This window comes from Erigeron canadensis, chromosome 5 (genome assembly GCF_010389155.1).
Source record: "Erigeron canadensis isolate Cc75 chromosome 5, C_canadensis_v1, whole genome shotgun sequence".
Lineage (NCBI taxonomy): Eukaryota > Viridiplantae > Streptophyta > Magnoliopsida > Asterales > Asteraceae > Erigeron > Erigeron canadensis.
In genome coordinates, this window is record NC_057765.1 from 26824981 (window position 1) to 26847492 (window position 22512).

The 22512-nt window shown below is 33.7% G+C and overlaps 3 protein-coding genes across 5 annotated transcripts; 1 reads left to right on the forward strand and 2 right to left on the reverse strand.

Annotated features, from left to right (window-relative positions):
* Positions 1-3870: 3870 nt before the first annotated feature.
* LOC122601449 (putative disease resistance RPP13-like protein 1) lies at positions 3871-7344 on the reverse strand. Its single transcript, XM_043774207.1, has one exon. It carries the CDS (start codon positions 7342-7344, stop codon positions 3871-3873), a length of 3474 nt encoding a protein of 1157 aa, XP_043630142.1.
* Positions 7345-9018: 1674 nt separating this feature from the next.
* On the reverse strand, positions 9019-11333 carry LOC122600728 (protein SRC2 homolog). The gene is made up of 7 exons (XM_043773482.1): positions 11149-11333; positions 10826-10930; positions 10554-10680; positions 10371-10442; positions 9972-10017; positions 9560-9851; positions 9019-9438 (listed from the first exon to the last, which is right to left on the reverse strand). The coding sequence occupies exons 1-7, from the start codon at positions 11246-11248 to the stop codon at positions 9401-9403; spliced, it is 780 nt and encodes a 259-aa protein (XP_043629417.1). The 5' UTR covers positions 11249-11333; the 3' UTR covers positions 9019-9400.
* A 1940-nt stretch (positions 11334-13273) lies between these two features.
* Positions 13274-20061, forward strand: LOC122599297 (phosphatidylinositol 3,4,5-trisphosphate 3-phosphatase and protein-tyrosine-phosphatase PTEN2A-like). Of its 3 annotated transcripts, XR_006323897.1 has the most exons (14): positions 13274-13415; positions 14157-14666; positions 16009-16110; positions 16204-16260; positions 16372-16437; positions 17197-17373; positions 17458-17544; positions 17948-18012; positions 18172-18248; positions 18517-18563; positions 18842-18972; positions 19110-19179; positions 19317-19837; positions 19868-20061. XR_006323897.1 is itself a non-coding variant. In XM_043771789.1 (13 exons), exons 2-13 carry the CDS (start codon positions 14247-14249, stop codon positions 19779-19781), a joined length of 1764 nt encoding a protein of 587 aa, XP_043627724.1. In that variant the 5' UTR covers positions 13275-13415; positions 14157-14246; the 3' UTR covers positions 19782-20061. The 3 variants fall into 3 exon arrangements, 2 of the variants coding, with proteins under 2 accessions (XP_043627724.1, XP_043627725.1); XM_043771789.1 differs by having other exon boundaries at positions 13275-13415; positions 19317-20061; XM_043771790.1 differs by having other exon boundaries at positions 13275-13415; positions 14231-14666; positions 19317-20061.
* The last annotated feature ends 2451 nt before the right edge of the window (positions 20062-22512 follow it).

Here is a 22512-nt window from a genome sequence, read left to right on the forward strand (position 1 = left end):
AGAAAAGGAGTAGTTATTGTTATTATATAAACAACGAAATTAATGTCTGTCTTTTTTTTTTCTTTACGAAAATAATATTGTTAATATACAAATAATTAAAGGTTAGATATGTCATTTCATGGATTTTGTCAAAACATTCCTTAATACATTTTGCCAACCAAACATGTTAAGGGAATATAATTCCATTCCATCAAATTCCATTTCATTCCATTAAATTCCATTCCATTAAAAACATTCCGCGAACCAAACACGCCCTAAGAGTTATACAACTTTTTTTTATGACTTTTAGGTTGAAAAATACAAGTATATATATATATATATTTGAAACTAAAAATGTACAATTATCCGTCGGTAATCCGTTGCTAATACCAAGAGATTATCTACGGATTAATGATGGAACCTAATGATGGAGCTATTAACTTTGTACATAATCAAAAATATATAAATTCTTAAATATATTTATGGTATATGCATGAAACTCGTGTTTTTCATTGTTTCATTTTTTTTTAACTATTTTTAATATTAAAACCATAATCGTCCTTGGCAATTGTGATCATCGTGTTATCATTTATATAACACTTATTGACGGGGGTAATATGTAAATGTAGGTTGTTTAGACTCACAATCTCATCATCACACGTTTTACAGTTATCATTAATTTAAATTTGATGTTCATCCTTGATAATCGTAACCATTTTAGCATCCTTTCTATGATACTTTGCATTGATAATCATAGCATATAACATAAAACTACCACTTTTCATGTTTGCTTCTTTTCTTGAGTTTGAATCAGTATACTAAACAACACCAAACTACAACTTTGTTAACATATTACGGAGTATAAGAGTTATACAACTTTTTTTTATGTATTTTAGGTCGAAAAACACAAGTTTATAGATTTGAAACTAAAAATATACAATTATCCGTCGGTAATCCGTCACTAATACCGACGGATTACCTACGGATTTTCTAAATCTGTAGGTAATCCGTCGGTATTAGCGACACCGACGGATAATTGTACATTTTGAGTTCTTTTGCTTTGGAACCTAATGATGGAGCTATTAACTTTGTACACAATCAAAAATATATAAATTCTTAATTATATTTATGGTATAAGCATGAAACTCGTGTTTTTCATTGTTTCGTGTTTTTTTTAACTACTTTTAATATTAAAACCATATTCATCATTGGCAATTGTGATCATCGTGTTATCATTTAGATAATACTTTGCATTACTCACTTTCGTATTTTCGTTTTTTATTCATTTGTGTAAAAATAATATAATTTACACTTTTAAACTTTTCTTTTTAAAAAAAAGTTTTTTCATTAAAATAAACTATATAAAATATAAAACTCATGTTATTCTAAATATCCAAATAATAAAAAAAAATACTTTTTAATAAATAAAACTCACTTTGCTTACCGTTAATATTCATTAAACTATAGTTATAAATTATTCAAGATATTTATAATTATAACTTATTAAACTATCAATTATTATATATAAAAATAATTATATCTAGTGAAAATTTCATATATGCCACCATTAAGCTTTTAAATATCATATTTATCCAATTAATTTTGAAATATCAAATTTGCCATTATTAAGGTTTAAAAAAATCATAATTACCCAAATCATTAAATTTACTCAATACAAAACATTAAAATTCTTAAAATTATTAAATGAATTTTCCAATTTACAATTTTACCCTCTTTTATTTAGTCCCTAATCACATAAACTAAAATCCCTCACACTTGAGAAACCGTAGACATCCAAATGATCAATCACTCATGACATATAGAGGTCATAGAGTCTTGCGCACACTCATAAGATGTTATCTTCATTTCCATCATCATTTTTTTACAACACTCTCTCTTGCTCTAAATTTGATAAAACCCACCATCAAAAATATCTAAAAAATCATAAAAGCAAAGCATCATATTGAGGTTTAAGTTTGCTTTCGGTTCTATATAAATGTTTGTTTTTTGTAGATCTTAAAAATTATCTAAAAACATGGTTGAAGATATGTGGTTATTTTAGATCGATCCACAAGAATAGAGGTAATCACGATATATCTTTGTTGTTGCATATTTTTGCTAACTTTTCTTTCCATATTTACTTAAAAATTTAAAGGTTTTTCATTTTCAAATCTTTGGAATTTATAGATTTCATCTTTGTAGATGAAATATGAAAAGGTTGTACGCAGGTATATTTGCAAAAAAGAATATATAATCAGATATAAGTTTCATTTTGATTATTATAAGTTGTGATATATAATTTGGGTTAATAATAGTTATTTGTTTTCATATTGTTGTTTTAGATCTGAAAGAGTAATTTCTTTAACTCCATGGTATTATATTTAGATGAATATTACTTGCTTTATGGTTATTTGTGAGATTAAGGTCTCTTTTTCATAACTTCTAAAATATTGTGAAGGTAAGAAGACTAGAAAGACATAAACGACTCATAATAAGCAGCCTCTGTTTTGGCTCATCTGGACGACAAAGAAGAACAAAGATAGTTTATATATAGGTGTATATAAGATTTAAAATGAGAATTATCTTTTGATTTAGATAGTTTAATATGAATTCGTTTGCATAGATCATAGATGTTTATTGGTACTGACTTAACATAAATTAATGAATATGTTTTCATTGTATCTTTTAAAAGTTTTATTAAATGTTTAATTTATGTTTCGAACGGTATTAATTGTTTCATTTAATTGTTTTTTTTTGTTTCTTAGAAATTAATTACCGACAGATTTATCCGTGGCTAAAATATTAATTTAAATAATCTGTTTAATATTGGAAAATACTTTTAGAGTCGGATTACCTACGGATTATTCCGTAGGTAAACTTTGAGTTCCGTCGTTAAATCTGTCGGAAAATATTACCGACGAGGTTTTTACCTACGGATTTTTTCCGTCGGAAATAGTCGTTACCGACGGATTGGTGACGGATTTGACCGTCGGTGAAGCCCAATTTTCTAGTAGTGTTAATGCCCAGTGGCCCCTAGTTCCTAAGAACAATGATAATATTCTCCACCCCTAAAACCGTGGCCTAATGGCCTTATTTAACCAAGTTGTCTAACCCTAAACTTGGTGAACAAGAAATTACTATAATTATTAATTAATTATTAAATAATGATAGTTCACACCCTCTACTTTCTAAGCTGATTCATATCACAACCCCATATGATCTTAATTTTTCCCTTTGCATATGGCTCAATATCTCCTTCATTAAGATTCAACATTCATTAATTAACTTTTTAATAAGACAAGTAATTGATTTGAAAGGAAGAAAGAAAAAAATCAAATTTCTAATCATATTGAGATAAAGAGAGAGAGAGATAAGATTCACCTTGATACATAGAGTGTGTTAACTAATTTTGTAGTTTGTCATCTATGTTGATTCAGATCCTGAAGATTCATAAAACATGTAGCCCAGCATTCGCCATCCCCACATTTGTAGTTCATCATCCATCCAGATTTGTAGTTTACCGTTTATTTCGATACGGGGAATGCAGGTAATTTTGCCCTGTTCCCAGTAGTAGTAGTGTTTTGGATTTCGTTCTACTACTTTTGGGCAACCAATGATTCGTAAACTCAAGAGTGATGAAAACAATGTAAGTGGTAGATCAATTAACATTGGGCAATCCACAATCCATAAATGTTGGAGGGAGGTGAGGTGTCGGAGTTCCCATGAAACTCTTATCAATTTCTTGAATCCCTCTATGACAAGACGGGTAAGATTTGAGGGAAAAAGTTGATGAGGAGACAATTCTTTGAAACTCCGCACCTTATTATCGTTTTCTCCGCCGATTAATCCTAGTGTAACAAGGGAGGTTGGAAAATCCTGAGGACCCCACTCTCATATGGGTCTCTTCAACCCCCCTATTACAAGAGTAGTCAACCTCGGAGGCCAATTTCCACGTGGAAAATAACCATCCATACTCGGACAATACATAATTGCCAGATGGGTTAATGAGGTGAGATTTGGCAACTCAAGGTCAGGAAATGACTCTATATATCTACAATTTGATATTACTAGAGAGGTGAGGTGAATGGAGTTCAATAATCCATTCATTGATTTTAGATTTGGCCAACCTTCTATATATACATATTCAAGCATTTGTGTGTTGTTGGTATTTTTTCCTCCACCTACTAACTCCTTTCCCATTACTACTAGTTCTTTACAATCTTTAATTCTAAGTGACTTAAGCGTCTCCATTTCTCCTCGTCCTTCTCTTGTTTGGAAGGAGACACGACGGATTGAACTGCAATTTCTAATTTCCAAAGTATCAATGCTACGTGGACAACTGCAACCCCTTAAATTATCACAATCCTTTAGTTTCAAAATCTTAAGTGATGTTAGCAGATTGCTACAATCCTCTTCTTTCTCTCCTAATCTCACCAATTCTGAACAACCATTTACTTCCAAGTGTCTTAAATTCACAAGAACCTTACTTGCCTCTTCCTCTGATTTCCACATGTATCTTATTTCATTACAACTATAGACCCATACTTGTTCGACTGCCCTAAGATTTATTATAACACCTCTCCACACCTCGTCACTAAGCCCAGAAATATTATTTATCACCAACTTGATGACAGATGAAGCTACACCAACCATACTTCTCAGCACACCATCACCACATCCATGTATCACAAGAGTTCTCAATGAATGTAGTGCTTCAAGTGAGATGTCAACCAACTTATGACAACGAATTATATAAAGTTCTCGAAGGCATGGAAACACTACACCAGTGACCTCTTGACAAGTTGACCATACCTCCCAGCTGGGCATATCTTTAAACCTTAGAGTGTCAAGCGAAGGGAATGCAACACCACCAATCCCAAGTAATTCAGGGCCTATAACTTTAACCTCCTTCATGCCTTCAACTACCAACTCCTTAAGCAATTGTAGCCTCCCAAGTACGGGCAAAAAAGTACAATTTCTACAACCAACTATCGACACATGAACCAAATTGAGATACGAGGGATCACCGAACCAATTTGGAAACTTTGTTCCCGGATACGACACAATTTTGAGTATTGTCAAAGCATCATGACAAGGCTTTAGTTCATATAGGACCTCATATTCAAGAACGTTATTTCGAGAATCATTAGATACATCATTCCATGAAAATTCTACCTCTGTAAGCCTTTTTTCAGATAACCTTGCGTCGCGTGCAAGTTTTGCGTTGTGCACTTTGTCCAACCCCTCAATGCATAACCCCCCCTCGAGATTTTTAAAATTTTTGAGTTTGGATATCATAAAGCCATTATCTCCTTCAATGATGATCTTGGTGAGTGTTTGTAGATTACTTAAATCACCAATCCCAAAGGGCATCTTCTTGAATAATGGAGTATCCCTAATATCAAAATGTCGCAGATTGTTAAGCTTTGAAAAGCTTTTGGGCAACTTACGTAACTTATCACAACCAAAAAGAATCAATGATTGTAAATTATCAAGATTGCCCACATCTTCCGGTAGTTCTTCGATCTTGGTTTGTGATAAGTTAAGATATCTCAAGTGCTTCAGGTGAACAATGCATTTAGGTACCTCACTTATCTCAAAGCCGCTTAAAGAAATAACCCTCAACAATGGTAGCTTATCAAGTAGTTTAAGCAAAATCTTATACGATAAGTAAAAACAATCTGAACTTTCTTTCACCCCAACAGACACTGCCAAAAAAGTTCTCAAACTCTTGGCACTTTTAAATGCCTTGAACTTCCGATAACCAACATACTTCTCACGAATAAAAGACATATGGCGGTACTTAGCTAAAGTTTGTGTCTTCATTTCCATTTGATCATCCAACCTCACAAAAAAATCTTCAGCAACAAATTTGGCCAAGTCAATCAAGAGGTCGTGCATCACAAACGACGATTCATCATTCGGTGCATGTTGAAAAAATGACCTAGATAAGAGCTCTTCAAAATATTTATGGCCCAAGGATTCTTCGGTGAACGTGCTTCCAGTTGATTGTTTAATGAAACCTTCTGCCACCCACAACCGAACCAACTCCCTCTTGTCAAACAAAAAGTCTTTTGGGAAAAAGGAGCAATATGCGAACAGTTGTTTCAAACATGCTGAAAGCTCTTGGTAACTTAGCCTAAGGGCTGGAACAATATTATCATCTGTTTGCCATATCTTGCTATTTAACACCTGCTCCCAATATTGCTCATCTGTTTTTGTCCTCAATAGCCTACCAACTACTTTTAAAGCCAAAGGTAAACATCCACAGTTTTCCACTATACAGTCACCATGGGCTTTCAGATCCGTATGTGAATCGAAGTTATCTACATCTAATGCATGTCGAGCAAGCAGACTCATAGCATCATCATGTGAAAAAGTCTCCAACTTGTCTAGATGACCAAAAACAATCTGTTTGAGCAATACTTCCTTTCGGGTTGTCATGATTATTTTACTTCCGGCAGCCCCCGAATGAAAAGGCTTTACTAAATTCTCCCAATCGACATATTTTTCGCTCCAAATATCATCTAGAACTAGTAGAAACCGTTTATCCTTAAGTTGCTCCGAAAGAGCTATTTGAATCTCATTTAAATCCTTAAACTCTTTATTTTCGGTAGGCATTGCTCGAAAAATGGTTTCACTTATCTTAAAGATATCAAAATCATCAGAGACACAAATCCATACACGGAGTTCAAAGTGGTCTTTCACCTGTGTTTCATTGTACAAACTTCTAGCTAAGGTGGTCTTACCTACCCCACCCATACCAACTATGGGTACAACGCTAAACTTTTCCTTACATGGGTTCTCATCTCCTAACAGCTTGTGAAGCAATTCTTTTTTTTCCCTTTCCCTTCCAACAAACTTAGTTAAATCTGGCAAAGAGGTTTCGTATTTTCTACTAGTCACCATTTTTTCCTTTTCATCTTTCTTAATATTCAAACCTAGAGAAACCTTTTGCTTTTCTAGTATCCGTAACTCGGTGGCGATGCTATCTAACTTGTGATGCAGCTTACTACTTAGTTTGAAATTAGTGCAACAAGTGGGGATGAATCTTTTAGTTACCTTGCTGGTGGTTGCACCTGACTCCTCTTCAGTCAGCTCACGAGCACCAGTTGCCAAACCATCAAGTAAATCATCAATATCATAAGCCAAATGGTGAAGACTATTGAGCCATTTTTTGACATCTTTATCAGCAGTTTCTTTGTCAGCAGCATCATTAAGGAGATCTTGGATCCTGGACAATGTCTTGTCCAAGTTCTTGATCTCAGATTGGATCCCCTGCGCCCGAACGATCTGCTTCAAGGCTTCATCTCCCAGTTTCTGAAAAACGGTTTTGATCAGTTCTGTTGCAATTATTTCAGCCATTGGTATAGTAGGCTTTGAGAATGAAATTATGCCGATATGATGAATTCAACCTCTGTTTAATTATAGTGACTTAATTTCTTTCTTCAATTGTGCTATGGTCAATAATTTTTAATATTCTATTGAATTAAAAATTTTAGCCGGCAAATGAGAACAAATTTACCAAGAGTTGGTAGTGTTAATTAAATATTAGAAAGAAGACCTGTTACTCTTTGATTTAATTGGATAGTATATTTTTTTTATAATTGTTAGATTAGATGAGTAGATTGGATGTATTAGGACAATAATTTGGAAGTTATGCAAAATTTCAAAATGGCATCAATCTAAATTTAATGGAAGTTGGGTTACTTATCATTATATTAGACTGTCATTTACATCATTGTTATTCAATCACTTGATACGAAAATAGCCGCATAGAAATGAGTTGGTTGCGATCATCAAGGAGCCGATACATAGGAAATCCATAGGATTATGGGTATGTGGGCGTCATTTCAGCAAAGAAAGTCACCCGCCTACATTGTTATTCAACCTTTCGTCTATTGATTATGGTCCCAGTTTCTAAAAAACTACTTTAACAAGCTCAGCAGCAACCAATTCAGTCAGTGTATTGTAGGATTTGAGAAGGAAATTAATTACCACTTGTCCCCTAATAAGCTGGTCTGATAGTATTTTCAGTTTGGAGTTTTGGTTGAGCAGCATTGTCATAGTCCACAACCACAGCCTCTTCTTGAAACCCGAAAGACAGAAATTCCTCTGAAAATAATTATTAGAAGTTTAGCAGAAGCACCAGAAATACAAGAACAAGTGCCATCTATAATTGATCATTCCAAATTCAAAATTTTCAAAAAATAGAAAGAAATTGATTCTCGCATGACATTTTCTTTGATATAAGACTCAAAGGAGTGGTGCCAACTTTGGCCGACTCTCACCCCAAGTCACCATAAGTCGCCCCCCACACCACCCCCTTGCCCGACTTGTGTTTTGCCCGACCTCCACAGCTCGCCCCTTTGTGCTCCAAAGTCAGCCAAAGTCGCCCTGAACAACCCCCCCCCCCCCCCCCCCCGCGTCGACTTCTCCTGAATCCACCCATTTTTACCTTTTTTACATTCAACACTCCCTTACCCCACATGCCACATGGCACAAGTCGCCTCACTCTCTAAAATCCACCCATTTCCCTTTCTTCCCACTTCTCTTAGTCTAATAGATTGAAAGTTTCCTTGCCCTCTAGTTGATCATATATAGCTTGTCATCCATATATGGACTCCTTTTTCTCTCTTCTAATGTGCAAGTAATGTCTATAGCTTCACATTCCACGTAACCATGGATTATATTCATGGATTCCATTGCTAATGGTCGTAGTAACTATGTAGGCGGCGTGGGTATTTGCTTATTTTATTGCTTATTTGCTTGTATTTTTTGTTGTTTTTTAAGCTATGTTTATCTGTTCATTTTAGTAGCAATCAGCATTTTTTAATAAACAGGTAGGTATTCGCTTATTTTTTTCAACAGAAAAGCACATATAAATAAACAATTCCAAACATCCCACATACAAAAACCAGATGAATTTGTCAAGATGACATATTCTCCCCAATCTATATCGAACACACGAGTCTCCCCTTAAGATAGCTGATTACATAAGCAAGCAGTTGACCAACAATACAAGCATATATAGCTCCATTAAAAAATAAAAATAATAAAAATAAATTAATAATAAAAAAAGAGCACCTTACATATACGAGTATTAACTAAAATTTACAGCAACATCCATAAGAATATTTGTATTTCAGATGATTCCAAGTTTTCAACATTCAATTTCAGTTACTAAACAAACTTTACGCACTAACCATTAAACAAACAATGAAAGAATTTAACGACAGGTTATACTAATTATCAAATAAATGGTGAGTAATTAGAAACAGCCTACAGAAGTTATGTTCTCCTCCCTCAACGAAGTAAAGGAAATATGATATCCAACAAGAAACTATCCGCCTGCCTAATTGTATCAGCCAAATATATACAGCGCCTCACTGAATCATCTTTTCATAGGAAAGCACTTTACTCAGTACATTGGAGGGTAACCCCCTGTATATGAAGAACCTGAAAATAAAAAAATTAAATTAGTACATAATGAAAGTCAGCAAGTTCAAACTAGGATTGCAACCTCTTACTAAAAATCAGTTCATTCAAATAAGGATAACAAATTAAGACGAGGAGTTACCATGAGGATACTGGGAGCCATAGGGCTGAGGAGGATAAGCAGAATTAGAAGGGTACGGCTGAGGAGGATAAGGAGCTGCCTGAGGTGGATATGGGGATGGTGGATAAACACCTGAATTAGGTGGATATGTGGGCATAACAGAATAACCTCCGGTGGTAGCTGGCGCATACATAGGGAGCGAAGCTTGTGGTGGATAAGACATTGATGACGGCGGTGCTGAATACATAGAGACCTGTGGTGAACTTGATGTACCATAAGGTGTTGCTGATGACCCATAACTGTTCACGGAATTCTGAGGATTTTAAAAACGGATATGTTAATTGAACCGATAGAAACACAAATTCTCCACCTAGAAAATAATCTGACTCAAACTTTTTGACAGAAAGCAATGTGAAACAGGAATGATACTTACCTTGGTACTGGAATAATGCATTATCAATCGCACCTCGCCAGCATGCCTGGATAAGATTAGTTTTTCAGTTAGAACGTAGTATTAACAACAATGAAAAAGCCTTGGCTCATACAATATCGAAGAAAAATGCATATTTATAAACTAATAAAAAGTCTGCAAAACATAGGTTTGTTTATTCATAGATTATAAGCAATTTGGTTTTGTTATGCCTATTGGAGTAACACCTACCTATGAGTAGGTAGTCAGTTTATCATACAATAAAACGTTTTATTAAAGTTCTCATTATTCTAAGTGAACACGACCCAAAAGGCTATCCTGTGTATTCTTTCCTTCAAAAGATCATTACAGTGTGAAATATCGAACTTTTACGATATGAAAATCATGTATCGGAACACAAACCTGCCAGTTTTAGTGTGCAATGGCCAAGAGCTATCATCGTATCCTTGCGAAAGAACCTTACCTAATTGGATCCTGGACAGCAAAAGAATTGATCCATAAGAATTACATGATCAGTTATTCAAAAAAACGTCAACAAACATATGAAAAACACATGAAAAGAAGAGAAAAGTAAAGATCACTTACTTTCCACTTCCGATAAAATCATCGCGTGTGACAGTATTTCTATTCCAGACGGAAACATTCAACTCTCTTAAACCTTCAACCAAGCTATACACAAACTTCTCTTGGAATATCGGGTTTTTTCCTCCATCTGTTATATATGTGTATATATAATCATACCAATGGCAAAAAAGTCTAATCAGAAACCGAATAAATTCTCACATCTTTCATCAATAAACAACGAACACACGCATTTACGTACAATTTAAAGAGAGCAAAAGAAAGTGTTAACGTACCAGTACAATCGCGAGTGCGATTGTTGTGACTGCCGTATTGAAGACAAACGTAAGGATCTTGCCGTGATATCCATTCCGTGTCCTTCAGCTTATTACACCCAACCACTATATAAATATATTTCAAAATAATTAAGTAACACAGAATTCAGAATTATATTTTAAGTAACTAAAAATCGAAAATAGTCATAAATAATTCTACAATAATTTACATATAGATATAGATTTGATAATAATAATTCTACAATAATTTATAATATACTTTGATCAATTAATTAAAAGAAAGAAGGAAAGAAAGATTGGATGGATGAATTGAAGGTACGTACCAGTGATTTCGAGAAGACCGCCATGAATGCGGTGATCATTCGCCATTGAATACTGAATATTATTATTATTATTATTATTATTATTATTATTATGATACATGTATGTATGTATGTATGTATTTTTTGCAGAATAGATTTAAGAAATTTGATCTTCTTGTAAATTGTACGTACGAGTATGATATATATTGGTGATGATTATGATATAATCGGAGAGAATCTGAGAATATATATATAGAGATTGCAGTATGTATTAGAATTCGAATAGAATAGCGTGTAAATTATTGGGTTACTTCTTTGAAAGCCGCGTCGCCGCGTCAAGCGGTAAATGCCCCAAAACTTAATTTGTATTATAAAATCTGGACTAGTATTTGACTATTTATTTGATCTATACCCAATTTCCCATTTCATCAGTTTTACCCTTATCACATCTATTACCACTTTTTAACTTTTTATTTTACCTCTTCCAAACTCGACTTTTTTTCGGATTGAGTATGCTGTTGTTGTTATCTTGAAGACTTATGTAACTTTAATAATTATTTTAAGTAAACTATCTAAGTATTTAACCATTAATAATAAAAATAAAAAAAACAAAGTTCTGATCAATGAAGATTTATAATAGTAATAACTTAAACCTTAATCTAAACCAACTTTAAACGCTTAGTCAAATTTTTTTAATTTTTGTAATTATCTCGTACAATTATCAAATTTATTTATCTATATCTATATCTATACTATATTATAAAGCAAAAAGGTCTCTGTCTAAATTTTTTAAGTTTCAATATTTATTTTCCCAAAATGCCCCTATCAATTCCATATTTGGCTAAAATAACTATATTATTCTTTCTCTCTCCTCAAATCTCAACCAATCATTTTTTTTCCTCTCTTTTTTCATACAGGCATACATCATTTATTCCTCCAATTTATTTAAAATCTTTTATTTTAAAAACCGTACATCGATAAATTATAAAAATTATATGGGTGTTCTTAAAATTTCATGCTATTTCATTAGAGATCTCATTCGATATATTTTCGACGAACTTTTAAATTTGAGGGCGGACGGCTATGGCATTTGGCTATCACACTCTATGACCTATCATCTCCTATGACCAATCACATTTTATGACCTATCACCTCACCATCTCACCGCCACTAACTCGACAGCCGCTGACGTCAGCTATTTTGTCATTTTTTTTTAGATTGTATACGTTTAAAATTTCTTACTCGTACTTTTTTTAACTTTAGTCTAACTTTTTATAAACTACTTAACTTTTAAATTCTTAATTTTAGTCTAACTTTTTTTATACAAACTTTGTCCAATTTTTTGTAAACTACTTACCTTTTGGATTCTTAACTCTAGTCTAACTCATATAACTTTTTTTTTTTTTACGAATGTATATGTTGAGAATTTCTTATTTTTAACACTTAATTTTTGGCTTTTTAACTTTAATCTAACTTTTTGTAAACTACTTAACTCTTAAATTGTTAACTTTAGTATAACTTTTTTTATATAAACTTAGTCTGACTTTTTGTAAACTACTTAACTTTCTAACTTTTTCTTTACAAACTTAAGTACAATTTACTTCTAAAGTGTTTAATTTTATCAATTAACTTTGAGTTCTAACTTTAATCATCAAATTTTTTTTGTTTTTTTTGTTTTTACTTTCTATATCTTATTTTAAGATGTATAACTTTTACCATCAAATTATTTGTTTTGGCCACTTATTTTTTTAGTTTTTATCCCTTATAGTAAACTTTAAATGTCTAAACTTTTAAGTAATGTTGTATGTATATTTGCATGACACAGCGTTGATCCCGGGGCAACGCCCGAGAGATAAAAACTAGTTTATATCATTTATGTAAACTACACAAAATACATCTCATATTATTGAGAAAAAAAACTTAAAATATTCCAAATTGTTTTAAAAAAACCTTTGAAGTTACTCAAGGTCAATGTATAGAAAATAACAAGGGTTAACAACTATGCTTCTAGCAGCAACCTATTTTTAGAAATTTGTGAGAAGGGATGATTTTATATTTACACATGATTTTCATGAGGGAGTTTGTGAGGAAGATAATTTTATATTTAAAGTGATTTTCACGGGGAAATCCATGTTTTTCCCAATAACAAATAAGAATAAAAAGGAGGACTTGACAACAAATACGACATAAACTTGGATCCACGTAGTATCATTTTGGCATCATAAAACCGCCGTTCCCCGCCGCAAATTTACTTAAACGCCACCGGCCACCAGAAGCTACTTTTACCGGTAAACTTCAAGCAAAACTCTTTTTTTTTATTATTATATCGTAATTACTGATTACTGACGATCGCAGATCATAAGAAATATCTTACTTGAGTTTTCTGATATAATTTAATGTCTTACTTTGCCCTATTTTTAGGAAATGACGTATCAGTAACAATCATTAGTAACGGTTAATTATATTCAAGGATTCTGTACATACACATGTGTGTGTGTGTGTGTGTGTGTGTATCCATTTGATCACTCTCAAGTAAAATGTTGCTAATGTTTAGCTTTCTTGCAGAGTGAGTGACTAATCATTGTTACCTATAATTTACGTTTGTATTCGGCTGGACTTTGCGGGGTGAGATAGATTAATGTTTGTTTATAAGTGAGAACATAGCTGTTTAGGACACTAAATGATCGTTTTGCATGTTTAACGATAGTGTTTGTAGGTTGATTTAGGATTTTAAAGTAACGTGACGTTGAGTGAAACTAAACAAAAAGAACAACTTAGAATCTGCAGGGTGTATGGAAAGAGTAACATTTGAACACGTACACAATGCACTGATTTGGTCCCCGTACTGTCATATCAAGTAGAAATGTATCTTTAGTTTTTCATAGACTATCATCGAAACCTTGTATAGAAACTTTGTTTAACCTTTTGAATATTTATTGGCATTTAAATGAGAAAAATTAGTATTTTGATACAAGTTTTTGTTTCGTCGGCGATTTCCCCAGCTCTTACGCACTCCTTGTTGTTTTCAGAGTTTTGGTTGTGTATGAGGTACAGTTACACAGTACATCCATAGTTAGTTGCTTATGTTTTCGTTGTGTTAAAGTGATTTGTGACATAAAATGGATTCGGAATCTGCTAAGACATCCCCTCCTGTTAAAGACTCGAATCTACAAAGCACTGCTGCTGTGGATACTGGACATGATTCGACACAAGGTTCACCATCAAAGCTGTCTGCTTCTGGCATAGCCACATGGGCTAAGAGTCTGAAACTTCCCCAACCTATGGGAGGCTCACAAGATGAATCTGCATCTGAAAATGGCGCGAGGTCGCCCTTTGCTCGTTTGACTAGTGGACTTGGGTTGCGGTTGTCCCCAAAGACTCCTAAACAAGATGATAGTCCTGAAGGAACTCCAATGGCGCCACAAACCGGCATTATTGGAACACTGACTAAAGGTTTTGTAGACACGTCTAAAAATGCAGTGAAGGCTGTTCAGGTCAAAGCGCGCCATGTTGTCTCACAAAATAAACGAAGATATCAGGTATATTTTTTATTATGTCACCATTCAGACATCTTTAATCAATGTAATTTTCCTGCATATTTCTTTTGATTAATTTATTATATTTGATGGCGCTTATCATGTTTCCTTATGGTCTATGGATTTATGTGAACTTACAGAGTTTGTGGGGTTTATCCATATTTATAATTAACTTAGTGCGAGTTCATTTAATGTGTAAACAAAGTGGTCACTCTTTTGCACGCCTCTTTTTTGGCCATTGTTGAATTCTAGCATATTGCATTATCTTCGACGTTGGTCATGGAAACCCTCCCAAGTTAAATTTGGAGTTTCATAGAATAGGAACATTGAACAATTAGAACTTCTCTCAAGTCAAAGTCAAAGTCAAATGGGAAAAGCTCTGCTAGAAAAAGGATTTGAAGATCCTTTGACTTGTTTTGGTTGCTGTTAGCATTTCTATTGGAGGGGTCAAGGTTGCACTAACAAGATAAACTTATAGATCTTTGTAAAGGTCCTAATTCTATATTGGATCGGATAGTGTAGTTGAGGGAAATAGAGAGAAACATACATAGTTTGTGGCCAATACTTAACGACCAGTTTACGAGGCTAAAATTTTCAATTAAATAAACAGTCGATTTGGGTAAAGTCTGCAAAGCACTGCATAGAATCATCAAAAATGCAGTTGAGAAAGGATGGAAACATTTTTAAATTCTGGCTTTAGATAGACCGACTTGAAGCATCACAGGTGTTTCAAAGGTGGATGCATCATTTGCTTTTTGAATTAACAAGGTTTTGCTACAGAAATCTATACAATAACACTACCAGGTGCAGCAGTATAATAGGACAGATAGTGCAACCAGTGAATCACTATGAAGCATGAAATTGGTCTAAATCTGGAAAGCAAGTAAAGATATGTAGATAGCATGACTTCAATTTCGATAGCAATCGTAATAAAATTCTTGAGGAGTCCTATATGCAGATTATGCTAATTTCATATTTCAATGAACATCTCTCAACTTTGCTTTTGGATCTTGCAAGTGCTATCATACAATTTACATTTATGTGGCTGTCTTGATAGCATCTCCTCAATTTGGATAGCAATCGTAATAGAATATTTGAGGAGTCCTATATTGCAGATTATGCTAATCATATTTCAATGAACATCTCTCAACTTTGCTTTTGGATCTTGCAAGCACTATCATTCAATGTACATTTATGTGGTTGTCTCTTAAATCGTACCTGTTTATATTAGTTTGATGATAATTAACAGTACGTTAGTTGATATAGATTCTATGATATTGTCTCGCAAAGATAAAATAATACTATATTACATGTATACCTTATTGTTACTCTATCTTGGTTCTAGGATGGGGGATTTGATCTAGATATGACATACATCACTGAGAATATAATTGCTATGGGATTTCCTGCTGGTGATATGAGCTCTGGTTTCTTCGGATATGTTGAGGTCATCACAGTGTTTCTATCATTTAACTTAATGAATAGCAGTACCATTGTCGATGAACACAGCTTAGTTGATATTCCTTACAATTTTCTCTAGGGATTTTATCGTAACCATATGGAGGAGGTTATAAGGTTCTTTGAAACCTATCACAAGGTAAGAGTGCTTTCTTGTATATGATTTTAGATTTTTTTTCGATCATATTCTGTTTTATATTTAATTATATTATTGTGATGTGTTTCTTTTCTGTCTATTTGTCAATATCAGGATAAGTACAAGGTGTACAATCTCTGCTCTGAGAGACTCTATGATGCATCACTGTTTGAAGGGAAGGTTGGTCAACAATTCCAGCTACTTCCGTTATTTATGTTTTTGCTAATCAAAATCATGCTACTTATCAGTAGTGTTTTGTTGAGCAAGATTAAACATTATTTGTCTCTACATAGAATTGTTGGTTGCTGACTTTGTATGGGCAGCAACATGGTTTTTTACTCTAGTTGAAGTATATATTGATGCTTAAGTGAAGGGTATCATAATACATAATGCAGATTTGTTTCTTTTTCATTTAAAAACTATAATCATAATGACAAATATGTAAAGCATAATGCCCTGTGCAGTTAACTTAAATCTTCGATATGTAGCTAATCTCTAGGGGTGACAATTTCAACCTATTGTCTTATGAATGGTTTGATATGGGCTATGTTTTATCTATAACTAACTGACATTATCTGAAAAGGTAATGAGTCAAGCATGTCGAACTTTGTGAAAGTCACTCAAAGTGTTTTCAATGCATAAAACGAAATATTGGTTAATTAATATGAAAAAGTGTAAGCTTTATAATCATTTTTCACACGCTAACTATTTGTGAAAATTTTAAATTTTGGACAACACGTGTCAAGGGGCCAATTCAATCTACCCCTTACTAAAAGTTACTGATTTTGCCTGACACCTGTATTTACCTGCCCCCTTAAAGTTGTCACCGATGGTTATTTCTAATTAGCACTCGCTAATCACTTGATTAATCTTCTTTTGGCTTAAAATTTTCTAACTATTGCTGTCTTATAATCTCATGCTCCTGATTACTTTCTGCAGGTTGCTAGTTTTCCGTTTGACGATCATAATTGTCCTCCAATTCAACTCATAATATCATTTTGCCAGAGTGCATACTCATGGTTAAAAGAGGACATTGAAAATGTTGTGGTTGTGCACTGTAAAGCCGGAATGGCAAGAACAGGCTTAATGATTTCAAGTCTTCTTTTATATTTGAAGGTACCATCAAGTCTCTCGCTCACTAACTTTTACCTACTTTGCTCTGTTAGGTGTAATAAAATTCAGTGTTACTTCTCCCTGCAGTTTTTTCCCACAGCCGAGGAGTCCATATCATACTATAACCAAAAAAGATGCGTTGATGCTAAAGGACTTGTTCTCCCTAGTCAAATAGTAAGCTCAACTTTTCCTCATTGGTAGTAGATATCATATATTTGACCCATTAATCAATGAATTAGTTGATTGGTTTTACGTTTGATCTCAAACGGACCAAGTTAAAAAAAAGTATCTAAGTAGGAAATATTTTGAATTGATCAAGCGGGCTGAAAGTTGCCGGTGGTGCATTTCTAAATTGTTCTATACTTTTATATAATAATAATTTTGGCTGTTATTGTTATCATATTGTTTTTTAATTACATTTACTGTTTTAATAGTTATTTTTTGTTCGACAAATGCACAAAATGTGGTTGAGGGTGTTATCCTGCCCATTTGCCACATCTAATGGGTTACGTCTCCTTTTGAAGTTAACATATATTTGATATATATCATTTTCTCCTCTGATGTCTTTGTATTGTAGAGATATGTCAAGTATTTTGAACGTGTTCTGACATACTTTAATGGAGAAGATCAGCCTGGCAGAAGGTACATATATCAGTTCATCTATAAGACTGTTGTACCATCATCCCCAGTATTGCATGCTTAGTTACAACGCTAGATTGCTAATCATATATATGTAGGTTTATCTGCATTTTTTTGTCCCATCAGTTTGTTGGGCTTGATTATTTGAGTTTTATATTGTAGATGTATGCTTAGAGGAATTCGCCTTCATAGATGCCCGCATTGGATTAGACCCTCTATTACTGTCTCAGATCATAATGGTAAGTTTTTCTGATACATGTCTTCTTTTATATGTTGCATGATTTCATTTCCTTCGTTAGTTGAAGGGTTTCTCCTAAGAGAAATACTACACTTACAAAATATTACAAACTCAGTTGGCAGCAATAGAATTGTTTTTAGTTTCTCTTTCTTCATTCTCTCTCCATGTTTTATTGGACCATGTCAGTTTGTAAAGATTTTTTTGTAAGTTTAGCATTGCTCTTCTCTCCTAAATGGATTTTCTTATCAACTATCTCATTTAATCTGCAGGTGTTCTATTTTCAACCAAAAAGCATCCCAGAACCAAAGATCTATCCGTACGTCTCTTTCACAATCATTATACAAATAGCCAACTGGTGACGACTAATAAGTTTTGAGTAAAACATGTTTCTGAACAAGCATGGGAGTGTTTTAGAAGTATTAAGTTATATAATGGTCCATTTGATCAGCATTTCATTACCGAAGGTTTAGCATGTATGGTTTTGCTGACTAATTTACCGGCAATAATCAATAAAATTTGAGTGTCTAAACAATGACAGAATGTTTACTGATGATTGGAGTTACTAAGTATTTAAGAATTTTTTATGTTGTGCAGCCTGAAGATTTTTGGTTTTCTACACCAAGAAAGGGTGTAATGGTCTTTGCTCTCCCTGGAGAGCCTGGTTTGACCGAGTTATCTGGAGATTTTAAAATTCTTTTTCATTACCGTCAAGGAGACTTCTATTGGTAAACCTCAGTTTCTAACTTAACAGCAAATTAATCCATTATCTGGAATAAGACGTTATCTCCATTTTTATTTCCCATATCTTTTTCTCTTACTTTCTTATCTTAATCTGTATTGCTCTTTTATTTTTATACCGAAGCTGGTTGAACACAACAATGATAGAGAATAGGAAGATTTTAACTACAAACGATCTTGATGGGTTTGACAAGGTAACTATCAATCTATAAATATCTTTAATGTGTTACATCCCAGAAAATGTCATCCAAGAATCAATGTCTTTTTATTTCTTGAGAATTTTGACCGTGTTTTTGGTGCTTCTGCTAAACTTCTTATAATTATTTTTCAGAGGAAATTGCTCTCTCCCGGGTTTCAAGTAGAGGTTGTGGTTGTGGACTATGACAGTGTTGTTCAACCAAAACCCCAACCTGAAAATACCATCAAACCGGCTGAGGGGACAAGTGATAATGCTCCAGTACCCATCTCCTCGGAAGCCACCACTACGACCTTACCGAAAGACTCCAAAAGTAGTGACAAAGATGACGAGGTATTTTCTGACACGGAGTCCGAAGCAAAAACCGAGACTGCCTCTGAAACAAATTCTACTTCTGGGAAAATAGCAAGTATAACAAATGACACCAAAAATCTCTCCCTTGGAAACTTGGGTTCCACCCAAATAAATCCAAACAGGGGGTCTCAAAATGATAGTGCTGTACCTGGAAACCCAATTGGGGAGGTTAGTGATTTTAAGGCAATGGCAGCTGATACATCTGTATTTACATTTGGAGATGATGAAGATTATGAAAGTGATTGAGAACGGGCGAATCGGGAGTCAGTCTTTTCCTGTACATAAAATAGACCACAGAAAACTTAAGTTGTTATTTCATTCATTCTGCAAGTTTGGATCGTAATGTTTGATGAATGTTACAAGGGCGGTTTGATTCGACTGTGTGTATGTTCTTGTAAGATATCAGAAAGGTGTTGAATAATTGCGAATAGAATTGATGATATAAGCTTGTTTTGAGGGTTCACCATTTGTAACAAAGTTTGCTAATTGTCGACTTGAATCCAATTTTTTTTTTTTTTTTTTCTCCTGATATTAATGTACAATTCTCTGTGACCTTTGTCCTGTATATATTTTACGTATTTTTTCTGTATATTATTCGTTGTACATTTAAGATCTTATGCGGATTTTCCCACAGTTATAATGGGGTATCTTCATGATATGATATGTGGTGAAATCGACAAGATTTCTAATTCTAATGAAATATCTTTGTATCCAAGGATCACAATTATTTTTTTAATTTAACTGGTGAATTTTATTAACACTCATAATATGTACAATAAAGACATAAACACTTGGTCAAAACCAAGCCTCATACAAACAGAAAATGCAAACACAAAAACTGCCTGAAAATACAAATGCATACAGACCAAACAAAAAGACAGAACATTCAACAACTCAAAGTATGTCAGAAGAGAACCAAGTAGCGTCATCTTTCACCGCTCACTATTTCAATTCGCAAGCATACTCCAAGTTAGATAAGCATCTATAAACAGCGGATCATAATCCATCCAAAAGTCAGAAAAGCACCCACCGCAACATCCAAACACTATCAGGCTGGTACAAAATTGCAATTGACCCATTTCATTTTCCATTGAGCACCAATTGCCATCACATTTCTGGTCTTTCTTACCCTAATGGAAAGAAGCATTGATCTGACACTATCTCCTCTTTCCTTTCCTTCTTTCTGAAAATTCTCATATTTCTCTCATTCCATATGTAATATACAGCAACAGCTACCAGAAGTTTGTTCACCACATTTCCAATATTATTCTTACCTTTTGCTCTAGCAATCTCCTGCACTATCTCTTTTAAATTCAAAACTTCTCCCAATCTTTAACTAAAGCTCCTTATTCCATTCCAAATCTCCTTAGAGAATTTACACTTAAAAAACAAATGTTCATGACTATCACAACCAGAGTTGCAGAACACACATTGCATATGCTCATTATGATTCCACTTAGCAATTCTGTCCTGAGTCATCAACTTGTTCTGCACTGCAAGCCACAATATAAATGCATGCCTTGGGTTGAATTGCTTATACTAGATCACATCATTCCATTCAACCTTTGGCCAATCAATCCTCAAATCCTGCCAGGCTTGGTTAGTGGAAAAATCCACTAATTGATTGTTTCTTGTAATCCAGACTAATCTATCTTCTTTATTCATCTGCAAATTAGGAACACTAATACTTTTCAAAACATGAAACCTTTCCTCCCATCCTTCAGGCCACATCCACCTTCCATCCTTAATCATAAAATTCAGTTTAGTATCTACATCCATTCTAGCATCATACAAAACTCTCTTAGTAATGAAGCTACTCAGAGGTCCATCATGACACCGCTTGTCATACCACATAGAGATTTTCCTGCCATCACCAATCTTATAGCTCACATTGTGTTTCACCATATTTCTAATATTCAACATGACTTTCCAACCCCAACTGTCAGTTTTCTCCTCCATAACCTGTCAAATATTAACATTCTTTACTTTTACAACATTAACCCATTTTGCCCATAAAGAGTTTTTATCCTCCAAACTTTTCCAAAATTACCTAACTAGTAAAACCTCATTCCATTTCTTCAAATCCTTAATCCCTAGCCCACCCTGTTCCTTAGGCCTGCAAACTACTTTCCATGCAACTCTTGCTTTTCCAACAGATGAACCACCAGCATTCCAAAGGAAACCTTTTAATAATTTCTTAATCTCCTTAATAACCATACTAGGGATCCTAAATACAGAAGCCCAGTACAGTTGCATGGCAGATAAAACAGAGGCAATTAATTGTAGTCTCCCAGCATATGACAACATTTTATTCTTCCAACAATCAATTTTAGTCTTAATTAACTCTGTCAATTAACACCTTACAATCAGCAATCCCCAACTTCTTGGCCATCAAAGGTACACCTATATATCTAACAGGAAGCTTACCACATTTAAAAAGTAACAAATTTAGCATATCATTTTTCGCATTCTCCTTCACAATTATCTGCTTAGCTATATGCAAAAACGGTTATTTAAGAAGAATATTGAAAGAATTATGTGCTATTTTATTTGACTCAAGAAGAAAGTATTTAGATGAACCATTGTTTATTTTCAACGAGAAGCATTTATATTGTCGGATTTAAATTCTTTAGAATTGTTTCTAACTTTACTAGTAAAGTGAACTTCAACTTGAAGGTTTTCATTTCTGGAAAATCTTATAAAGGTTAATTTTGAACTAAAAGGTACTGGTATTAATTTTAATACAGTTATGATGAGTAAAGATTACATATGTACATATTAAGTGATGTGGTCTTAACATTCATAAAAATGATTTACGTGACATAAGATTTTCTGGCTTAAGTAAAGAAAAGTCAATACTCGTAAGATTTTTTGCAAATGTGAACGCTAAGTCACATAATTTATCCATGCAAGACAAAAGATGCCACGTCAACTATTTCTGGAGAGGTAGGATCCATACAACCTATACATGTATAAC